This window comes from Vicugna pacos, chromosome 23, assembly GCF_048564905.1.
Source record: "Vicugna pacos chromosome 23, VicPac4, whole genome shotgun sequence".
In the NCBI taxonomy this organism is placed as follows: Eukaryota; Metazoa; Chordata; class Mammalia; order Artiodactyla; family Camelidae; genus Vicugna; species Vicugna pacos.
This window is the reverse complement of record NC_133009.1, coordinates 8,642,625-8,654,056: the sequence shown is the minus strand read 5'-3', so window position 1 is coordinate 8,654,056 and position 11,432 is coordinate 8,642,625. Positions and strand designations below refer to the sequence as shown.

The following is an 11,432-nucleotide window of genomic DNA, read 5'->3' as shown; positions in this document are numbered from 1 at the left end:
GACTCAGTTCTCTCAGAAAGCCTAGATTTGCATGGTGGAGGCAGAAATTAAACAGATTCCCACCAATAAATGTGTTAACACGAGACTTTTGGGTATGAAGAAAAGTGGTGAGATGAGTAATTAAAAGAGGAACACCTGTGTTTGATTGTGGAGCGGTCTGGCAAGGAAGGGTTATTTGAAAAGCTCATTTGAAATGAATTTTAAAAGGTAGTTTTGAATTATTTGGAGAGGATGCGAAAGGCAGGAGGAGAGAGAGGAAAAGAAAGGAGAGAAAGTCAAGTTCGTGTGTTGGGCAGGATGGTGTCATATTTCCATGTCGAAGGGATAGGATTTGAGCTTATGAAATTTCAGAGACATGCAAGAGTTTCCTAGAAAGTGAAATAAGTCTGAAAAGTAGGTGGAGGCCAGAAGCACGGGTCTTTTTAGTCCTTTGGGCCTTGTTCAGGCTTCTCATTTTCAAACCAGTCTAGCGTGAGTGGCATGTAGATAGTGGCCTCCAGGCCCTTCTCCCCACTTCTGGTCTGGACCTGCTTGCCTGTCTTTACAGCCATGGGAGCTCACGGGGCAGCAGTTTCCGGCCCCTCATCCAGCATCTGCCAGAGTCTGTCTAAGGCAAGAAATGTAGGCAGACATGTCTCTGCACCTTCCCCAATTCCCAGATCCTGTCCACTCTCTGCCTCTCCCCTTTGGAGAGGGAGGTTAGAGGCCAAGGAACCATGTCCCCTTCTGGAATCCAGTCCCTGGTCATCAAGACTGATGTATCAGAATGGCTTTGGGGAGCTTTTCAGGCAGTCCTCCCCCAGAGGTTCTGAGTCAGCAGATCCCGAAAACCTGTATTTATAAAAAGCCTTCAGCATGACTAGTGTATGTAACCAGCACTGTGATTGTGTTTTAGGCATCCACTGAGAAAGAAGTGGGGTTCTTATGCCATGTTCCCCTTCAGTGTGAAGCAAAGGGGAGAAAACATTTTCCTAGAAAGACCAAAGGAGCTTTCCTTAGTGATGTAATAGTTTTAAATCTTACAGCTTACTTTCTTCCAAAGTACAATTGTCCTTTTCCTTTTATGAAAGCGCTGTGAGTGGAATGTCAGTGACTGGGTCTGTTTTCATGTATTTCATTAAACACTGAACTTTCACCCTAAATACCCAGTAGAAGAGGTGATCCTGTGTCACTAGTACCAGCATTTAAGCATGTTGCAAAATCAGTTTTCTTAGTTCTATTTTTTCCCTTAAATTTCTAAATATTTGGTTAAATATCTGTACTCGAAAACGGAGTGTGTAGTGTCACGTGTATACATTCTAGAACCCAGTTACCTAGTTCTCAATCCCTCTTCATTATTTACTACCTACCTGACAAGACTAGGAGAGCCAGGTCCACTTGTAGAGCCTCAATATCCTTATTTGTAAAATAGAGGTCATGATAAAAGTACCTTTCTTGTAGGGTTGTTATGAGAATTAAATGAGATAATACTTGTGAAAACTTAATACGGTACCCAACACCGTGACCTCTCAATTCATGTTAGTTATGCTTTTACAAGACAGTGAGACTTTATATTCGGAATTAGCAAGAGTCATCATGTGTGATCTTCCCTGATCAAAGAGGGAGACAGAACAGGGAGTGGTGTTGACAGAGCAGCTACCAGTTGCTAAGCTCTTTGCCAGGCAGGTTCAATACCTCGTGTCGTTTTTTTGCAGCCGATTTGTGAGTAAGAATCCTTATTACTAGTTGTCCTGATGGAGAGACTGAGGCTCAGTAAAGTTAAGTAGCTGAGAGCCACATAGCTAACAATTCGTAGAGTCATGTTTGTCTAATTTCAAAGTCATACAGTGTTTCCACAACTAAGCAGTGTTTCCCTTCTGAAGGACAGAAGAAAAATACGAAGCCACATCATGTGTAGGTTGGCTCTGTCAGTGTTTAGTTGGCACGTGTCTGAGTGCTCTCACTGACTGTGTTTGCATTTGGTGGCCAGACCCCACTCTCTCCTCAACATGGCTGGTTGTGGACCCTTAGCCTCTGCTGGTTGCATGACAGGAAGTGTGAGCAGCTCTGAGCATGGACAGCAGGTGCCTGTGACTTTAATGAGTGAGTCTACAGGCTGCAGACAGGCTGGGAGGAGCGGTCTGAGGTCTAGTTGCTCACGTCTCTACAACAGGTACTCACTGTGAACTGTGGCTAAACCTTTCCACTGCCTCCTCAGCCTAATGTTCATTCTGGGTCACTGTCTGTGTGAGTAATTTCTCTCCTGATTGCGGCATTCTGGACTTCCTGCTACCTGCCAGCTGATTTTTACCTCCTGAAAGACTGTCAAGAGACACTGCCTACCCCTCCTTAGCACTGGCTCCGCTACCCTTTGCTCCCTGGAAATGATGTTTGACTTGCATGCAGCCCTTGGTGCAAGGCAGATACATAATTCTCTGGAGGTTCATTCAGATTGTTACTTCTATCAATAGTTTATTTTTACTTACAGGTGGTAGTTTATAGTATGAATGTATCAAAGCTTATTTGTCCATTCACCTGTTGAAAGAAATGTGTTGTTCCAGCTTTTGGCTGTTACAGGCAAAGATGCTGTGAACACTCACATGCAAGTTTTTGTGTGGACGTATGTTTCATTGCTCTTGGGTGCGTCCCTAGTGGGGGAACTACTGGGTCCTATGGGAACTCTGTCTTTAGTCAGTTGAGGACTCAGATTGTCTCCCTGCGTACTAAGCATGCAGGGAGACAATCTGAGTTCAATCCCCAGCACCTCTGTTAAACAGTAATATATGAGTAAATAAATCTAAGTAACTTTCTCATCAAGAAACCATTTTTTTAAGGTTTTACTTTAGATGAGGTCCAATTTTCTTTTCTGTATCTACCTTTTGGTGACAGTTCTCAGGATGTATTAGCCCTTGTTCCCAAAGATAGTATCCTGGGTTTTTTTCCCTGAAGGCTTTACAGCTCTGCATTTTACACTGTATCTGCCAACACCGCATCGTCCTGCTGACTATAGCTATATGATGATAGCTACACTTAGGCAGGCAGATAACTTGTTTTAAACATTGTTTTAGCTATTGTAGTGCCTTTTTTAATGGAAATTTTAAAATACTCGTTATCTACAAAGAAATCTTGACAGCACTTTGATAGGAGTCGGATCAAACGTGGGTATCAATTTGGAGAGAATTGGAAGCAAAGATGGAAGCGAAAGGGGGTTGTGCACCTCTGAAGGGCGGGAAGCAGCTGAGATGGAGAGGAAGCAGGGCAGGATGAGACTTGAGGCATCGCACACCTTTGGAAGCACAGCGTTTCCTGGAGGCTGAGGATACAGGTGTGCCTGGCACATGAACTCTTTCGAGATCGGTTTCCACAAGCCTAGTGATTCTTCCAGGTGTGTGGTGTTTCACTCACACCGCTTTTTCTTCTGCCTGTTAAAAATTTATTTATGTTTTATTCAAGTATAATTGACTTATACAGTGTTTCAGGGGTACAACAAAATGATTCAGTTACACATTACATATATTCTTTTTCAGATTCTTTTCCATTATAGGTTATTATAAGATACTGAATCTAGTTCCAGGTCCTTATTTTTCATCTATTTTGTATGTAGTAGTGTGTATCTGTTAATCCCAAATTCCAAATTTATCCCTCCCCCCTTTCCCCTTTGGTATCTCTTAAGTTTGTTTTCTGTCTGTGAGTTTGTTTCTGTTTTGTAAATAAGTTCATTTGTATAATTTTTTTAGATTATACACGTAAGTAATATATGATAGTTATCTTTCTCTGACTTACTTCACTTATTATGATAATCTCGAGGTCCTTCCATGTTGCTGCAAATGGCATTATTTCATTCTTTTTTTACGGCTGAGTAGTATTCCATTGTATAAATACCACAACTTCTTTATCCAGTCATCTGTCAATGGACATTTAATTTGCTTCCATTTCTTGGCTGTTGTAAACAGTTCTGCTATGTGCACTTGGGTGCATGTATCTTTACAAGTCAAAGTTTTGGATGGTTGTACTTCCTGGGCCAGCAATTTAAGTCCTGCTTGTTTATTCTATAAGTTTGTACAGTTTTATGAGTGTGAAATAAGTTTGTGTAGTTATACAGGCTTCTCTCTAATACTCTTAAATTGGACACAGTTCCCGTGCCGCTCTGTCTACTTCTTTAACTACCACATTGAACTTCCAGCCAAAGAAATGATGTGAGTGTATGGGGCGTGGGGTGGGATGACTTAGCCCAATAAGGAGAGTCCTCACTAGGGGGTAGGTGGCACTTGTTTTCCCTCCAATAAGTTACTTTTTTACCAGCTACCTGATCCACTAGTACTTCCTCTCCTTTCCGTTAACACTCAGAACTATAGAAAAGTACAAAGAATTCTGGATGTCCTTTACTGAGAACCAACTGTTTACCTGTATCACATTGACTGTGTATATAGGGAAAATAGAGTTTCATTTGAGGGAGTTGTGAGCTGTTTGTAAGTAAATTATAGACATCAACACTACATAGTTCAGCACGTTTCTTGTCAAAACAAAGGCATTTTCTTACGTAAAAATCCACATTATAGAAATTATATATTTTTGTGTGTGTGTGTGTGTGTGTGTGTGTATATATATATATGCTGATTTACAGTGTAGTCCATGTTAAAATTTTCCCCACTGTCCTGAAATGTTCTTTATTTAATTTTTAATTTTATTTTGGGGGGTGAGGTGTTTGGATTTATTTATTTGTTTATTTATTTAAATAGAGATACTGGGGCTTGAGCCCAGGACTTTGTGCATGCTAAGCATGTGCTGTGCCACTAAGCTATACCCTCCCGCCACCCCCCAAAATACTCTTTCTCTGTCTTGGATCCAGGGTTTGAATTATGCACAGCTTTGATAAATAACATAGTCTCTCTGTAAGATAGTCTGCTGCTTTGTTTTCATGAAATTGATGGGCCAGCAGTCCATTTGTCCCATTATTAGTGACGCTAACTTTAGTCTTTGGTTACGGTGGTCTCTGTCCTTCAAGTCTCTATTATAAAGGAACTTTATCTTCTTTGTAATTCATATCTATGGGCTAGAACTTCCAGGCCTTTTGAATATCCAGTTAATAACGTTTCATTTGCTAGTTTTAGCCATTCCCCGTTATCTCAGTTGATTACACTGGTGATTGCAAAAGAATAGTCCGCAGGTTTTGACTGAACGTGAAGAGGTCTGCACTAAAATGTGGCCATAAAAGCCAGCCGAGGGGATATTAGATGTGACCGAGCCAGCTTCGTCTCCATCAGCAGAGCCATGTAGCACTGACATCACGCCCCATCGGGGGGATCTAGTACATTACTTAAAGCAGTATGGTTTTGTTTGGGTTTGTTTTTTAACAGAACTACTAGGGACTGAACCCAGGGCCTTGTGCATGCTGAGCACGCACTCTAACACTGAGCTGTACTCCCCCTCCACCATGGGTCTTTTTAAATGAATAAAACAAGTTTCTTTAGAGACGGAAACCGGGGTCACACAGTTTGGGCCAGAGTGGCCAGGCAGTGCACACGATGTGAGCTTCAAAATCGAGGTAGATTCAAAAGTTCAGACTTAGGGCCTCAAGGACCTTGAACTGTGGGGCCCCTTTAGAGCCCCAGTCATGACCCTTGAAGACAATTTCTGAATCTTTTTCCTCTTCGTTAAATGGCAGGAATTACTCCTCATGCCTGATGGTTACGGGGTCACCAGTCAGTGAAGTCCCCAGTTCCCGCCCCAGCATGCTGAGGGGAAACAGACACCCCCCCTTTAGACTCAGTTTGGCAGCCATGTAGTCCTCGCACCCCAAGCCTGGCCTCCTGCCTTCCAGGCTCAAGCCTAAGCACTTGTTTCTAAGGGAAGAGTTGACAGCATCCTCTCCCCTGGCGTTCCCAAGGCCAAAGGGTTCTGGTGCCAAAAGAAATGAGTCAGAGCACTGCAAACCCCTGTAAACTTGGAGCCGGCTGGGCCCACCAGGGCTCGGGGGAGGGCCAGGGAGTGGGAAGGTGGGAAATGGTCCTCAGGGGAACGGGATGGGGTGGGCGGGGCTCTGTGAGTTCCAGATTGGACAGCCAGGCCATGGGCCTGACCTGGGGATGGTCCGGGCTGGGATGAGTGGGCTGAAGCTGAGGTCGGGTGGGGGTGAGTCCTGTTGGGTTGGGCAGGGCCCACCCAGCAGCTCTGCTCTGTCTGCGCAGTGCTTGGCCACTGTGTGAGGCCCGGCCCAGGTGTTCAGCGGTCAGTTGAGAGTCCCTGGAGATGGTTACACCATCTCAGGGGAAGAATCTCCCACCAAGGGTGGAAGCTCCTGGGGACCTGAAGAACCCTGGGGCGCTCCTGGTCCAGACACGGCTATTTGAAGCCTTATTTGGTGTGTGAGCCTGTCCTGCACCGGGGTGGCTGGGTGGTTTATCATTGTCATTATCATCACATTTCCTTGTGAGCGTCATCCATTGTGCTAAACGTCCCATTTTGGCAGGAAAACTAGCCAGTTACTCAAGTCCTCCTCCTGCTCAGTGTTATGGCTCCACTGAAGAATACTTAGAGAATTTCTATGTGCAAGTAATGCCTCAGTCTGTTCCAAGCCATCTTTTAGAGCATAAATGTAAACCTAATGTGAATGATTTTTCTTCTTAATAAATAGTATATATGAAATAACCACTTTGGCTTAAAATTAGAAACAACAATTTCAGTAATGAAAACAGTGGCAAACATTTATTTGGTGTTTATGTCAAATTTTGTGTAAAACATTTTTCACAGCTGGGATGGAATTCTGTGATCCATGATAATTGTGTTCCCTTAAAAAGGTGAACTTAACCAAATAATCAAGATGTATTTTTGTTAAAGATTTAATCATTATATAGTTAATCAAAAATTGTCCTGTAACATTAGTCTTCTATTTGAATCTGAATATTTGACGTTATTTTTCTCTTTCTTTCACGTCTTTAATTTGAAATGCTGCTAAAATATACTACAGCTGGTAAGTGGCACGTGTTCTTTGTCTTGGATGGCTTTGAAGGTCTTCTCAAATCGTGTTTCCCTTTCTTCAAATTTTATTTTTGCATTCTTTGAGGAAGTGCAATGAATAAGGATATTTGCACCCTTCACGTATAGTATCATAGATAAAAAAACAAAAAATCAATTCAAAAGAAATAAGGCAGATGGTAAATGAAATTCAAAAGTATCTTTTTAAAAGACATAAATGAACTTACTTACAAAGCAGAAACAGACCCACAGACATAGAAAACAAACTTCGGCTACCAGAGGGGGAACGGGTGGGAAGGGATAAATTGGAAGTTTGAGGTTTACAGATACTATTACACACACAATAGATAAACAGTTTTCTACTGTATAGCACAGGGAACTATAATCATATCTTATAGTAACTAAAGAAAATGAAAAGGAACTTATGTATGTATATGGATGACTGAAACATGACGCTGTACACCAGAAATTGACTCAACATTGTAAATTGACCATACTTCAATAAAAAAACTTTATATATATATATATGTATATAGTTCTGTGATTCAACTATTTAAAAATATTTGCAAAACTGGACTATCTGGATGCGTGTCATTTATAACTAAATATATGATATACTGAATTTAGGAAGCTTATTAAGCTTACTGGTTTTTATTGCAAATTTGAGTCATCAACAGGAAGGAAATATTAATCCATACAGCACAGAAAAGTTAATTATGAACTTAAAATAAATATAGAAACAATATTCTAACCTTGATGGTCCCTAGATATAAGGCAGTACAGTAGGGAATCTGATACATCAGTTCTTTTCATCCTTAGTTGAAAAGCTAAAAATGTTTTACCTTTTAAAATTATTAAGTGAAATTCAATACATCTTTATTGAATGACCCTTCTGAAATACACTGTACTATGATCTAAAAAATGAATGAATTTTTAGTTTCAAGGATCTTTAACCATAGTATGGAAAATAAAAAACCCCACAAACATAAAACTCAACACTTTATGTCAGACTTTGTTTTATTCTTTCAACCGTGAAGCTTGTGACTGTTCCTGTCGAAGTGATAACCGTGACCCTGAGACCCTGAGGCTGGTCGGTGTGCTTCCCTCCCAGCACCATCGGAGAGAAATGTTCTACACGTGCCCCTCATGTCTGGGGCCACAGCGTTACCCCTGGCTGTGAGGTGAGCGAATTGCTTTATTTCATCTGATAATGTCTTTGGCGGATTTCTGTTTTGGTAGGACTCTGTAGTCAGCTATTTCAAAAGCCAGTATTTTACAAAATAATATAGAAGCGTCACTGTAGAGTGATTGCAGGAGTTGGTCAGTATCTTACGTTGTACTTGCAGGAAAGCTGGGCGGCCTGCCGAGGGTGTTCCTGCCGCTGTGCTGGCCCTGGGTGGGGATGTGGTGGGACCAGGGCTGAGCCAGCGGGGCAGAAGGAGGACGAGCGGGGAGGAGGAACAGGGAGGAGGGCACCAGAGGGTGCACAGTGGACCGGTCACTGGGCATCTGAAGGTTTGGATGCGCTCTGCTGTGTGGGGCTCCAGGCCTCCCTGGGTCTGGGGACGTGGGTGTGATGTGACACGGAAGGAGGCCGGGTGCGCTTCGGACAGCACCCCCCATCTCTCCCACCCAGGTCCAGTGCTCATGGTCGTGTTGCAGCCTCAGTTTTCCGCCCACTGTCCCAGCAACCCCTTGGTGGTATTCTGAGCAAAGACAAGAGGGTGAGAGTCCTGACTTGGCTTTCCTTCCCTGTGTTTCCAAGTCCACACTCATTCCACAAGTCGCACGACAGGCCAAGAAATCGGGAGACGCGGTGTCGGGGTAAAGAATAGTGAGTTTATTTGGAAAGGCAGCTGACCGAGAAGATGGCAGGCTAATGTCCTGGAGAGCCACCTTCTCCGAGTGAGAATTCAGGCTCCTTTTACACTCAAAAGCAGAGGGGTTGTGGGTGGTTGGTGCAAAGTCCTTGGTGCAGGAATTCTTTGTTTTTGCAGTTGTGGGTCAGCTCATGGGGCCCCTGTAAAACCTCTAACAAAACAAATGTTACTTTCTGTTCTGCAGCTTGTTGTGTGTATAGGAGAGGAAAAGAGCTCTTATCCTGAAGGCTGAGAGCCTTGAGAACAGGCTCTCCTGTCCATTTCAGGCTGAAGGCAACATTGTTTTACAAAAGGGGCAGAGCTGGTAAGGCAGCCTGGAAAACAGCACAGGGTTAAAGGGAAAGCAGATCTAATATGCAGTCAGGTTTATTCTTTGCTATTACACCTGCCCCAGGAGGGCTGGCCTCAGGGAGGAAGAGCACCCCCCCTAGCCCCTGAGAGCTGCCTGCAGGGGGTGGGGAAGGCAGGGAGGAGGTTTGCAGTGCTGGTGAGATACACTAGACATGGCTGATGAATGGACAGTGACTGCAAAGTTAGAAAACCTCTGGGTTTTCCCTCTTTGGGGAGGGAGAGGGAGCCTCAACAGAGGGCAGTGACCGTGGAGAGAAACCCAAGAGCTCCTGCCAGCCCCTGGAGGTGCCCGGCCATCTCTGTGCTTCCCGTCCAGTCCCCGACCTCTTGTTGCATAATGTGCTATCTCAGCCCCAGTGGCTCCCACACTGTATCTTTGTGGGACTGAGTTTATTTATTTATTGTAGATTGTCTGTAATTTTAAAACTTTGAATTGTGATTCACCGAGAGTTGTGATTTTTTTTTTTTTTTTGTGAGCTGCGTGTGAAAGGACTGGAATAGGAATCAGTGAAAACGTCACTGTCTGAGCTGTCATCAGGGTTTCCTGGAAGGTTCTTTCAGATGTGTGTGTCTGTGCGGCTGTGACTCACCTGGTTCCTGATTTGTCGCCTGGTTAGAAGCCTTTGAGGGCCCTTCCCCCGCACGGGAGCACGCGGTCCGGGTAGCCGGACCGCGCCACCTCCTGCCCCATAACACACAGGGCAGGAGCCCAGAGTACAGGCCGGAGTGCGGCCGGCTGAGTGGAGAAGGATAGGGTTGTGCAGTTGTCATGTTTGCCTGAACTGTTTAAACTCCACAGCCAGTGAGCTGAGGCACATCAGGTGGTCGTCACTCAGCGGCCAACCTGCTTCCCACCAAATGTTTGCTGCAGCTGTGGTGCTCATGTGTCGTGTCATGGCCCAGGAGAGGGCACGTCCAAGTGAGGGAAAGCCCAGGAGTGTGCAGGCCCAAGAGAGGACCGACCAAATTGGGGGCAGGCCCAGGAGAGGGCAGGTCCAGGAGTGTGCAGGCCCAAGAGTGTGCAGATGCAGGAGTGTGCGGGCCCAGGAGAGGGCAGGCCGAAGAGTGTGCAGGCCAAGGAGCTGGCAGGCCCAGGAGTGTGCAGGCCCAGGAGTGTGCAGACACAGAAGGGAGCAGGCCCAGGAGAGGGCAGGCCCAGGAGTGTGCAGGCACAGGTGGGATGAGGCCCAATAGAGGGCAGGCCGAGGTGAGTGCTGGCCCAGGAGAGTGCAGACCCTGTAGAGGGCAGGCCGAGGAGTGTGCAGTCCCAGGAGTGTGCAGACACAGGAGTGTGGAGGCTCAGGGGTCTGCAGGTCAGGCTTGTGCAGGCACAAGAGAGGGCTGGCTGAAGTGGGGTCAGGCCCAGGAGAGGGTAGGTCATGGTGTGTGCAGGCCCAGGCGTGTGCACACAGGTGTGTGCAGTCCCAGATGTGAGCAGACACAGGAGAGCGCGGGACAGGTGACGGCCCGCCCAGGAGAGGGCAGGTCCAGGAGAGGGCAGGCCCAGGAGTGTTCAGACACAGGAGTGTGCAGGACCAGGAGAGGTCATGTCCAAGTGAGGTCAGGCCCAGGAGTGTGCAGGCCCAGGAGAGGGCCGAAGTAGGGGCAGGCTCAGGAGTGGGAGGTCCAGAAGAGGGCAGGCCAAGGATTGGACAGGCCAAGGAGTGTGCAGGCTCAGAAGTGTACAGGCCCATTAGTGTGCATACACAGGAGGGTTTACGCCCAGGAGAGGGTAGGCCCATGTGTGTGATGGCCCAGAAGAGGGCAGGCCCAAGAGTGTGCAGACAAAGGAGGATGCAGGCATAGGAGTGTTCAGGCCCAGGAGGGTGCACGCACAAGAGTGTGCAGGTCTAGCAGTATGCAGGCCCAGGAAAGGGCTGGCCCTGGAGTGTGCAGGCCCGGAGAGGTCAGGCCCCGGAGTTTGCCGACCCAGGAGTTTGCAGGCTAAGAACGGAGCAGGCCCAGGAGTGTGCAAGCCAAGCTGTGTGCAGGCATAGGAGGGAGCAGGCACAGGAGAGAGCAGGCCCAGGTATGTGCAGGCCCAGGAATGTGCAGGCCCAGGAGAGGGCCGGCCGAAGTGGGTGCAGGCCCAGGTGAGAGCAGGTCCAGGAGTGTGCAGGCCCAGGTCTCTGCGTTCCCAGGAGTATGCATGCACAGGAGTGTTCAGACACAGGAGGGTGCAGGCACAGGATGGAGCAGGCACATGAGTGTGCAGGCCTACGGGTGTGCAGATACAGCAGAGGGCAG

General features: G+C 46.2%; 1 protein-coding gene across 2 annotated transcripts in view; it reads left to right on the top strand.

Annotated features, from left to right (window-relative positions):
* LOC116277792 (adhesion G protein-coupled receptor B1-like) overlaps window positions 1-9,531 on the top strand; it is a 219,441-nt gene extending 209,910 nt beyond the window's left edge. For both annotated transcript variants that reach the window (XM_072948444.1, XM_072948443.1), the window contains 3 exons: window positions 7,992-8,135; window positions 8,591-8,678; window positions 9,019-9,531. In XM_072948444.1, the coding sequence (XP_072804545.1) occupies window positions 7,992-7,998 (7 nt within the window). In that variant the 3' untranslated portion in view covers window positions 7,999-8,135; window positions 8,591-8,678; window positions 9,019-9,531. The remainder of the gene's footprint in view (window positions 1-7,991; window positions 8,136-8,590; window positions 8,679-9,018) is intronic.
* Window positions 9,532-11,432: the final 1,901 nt, after the last annotated feature.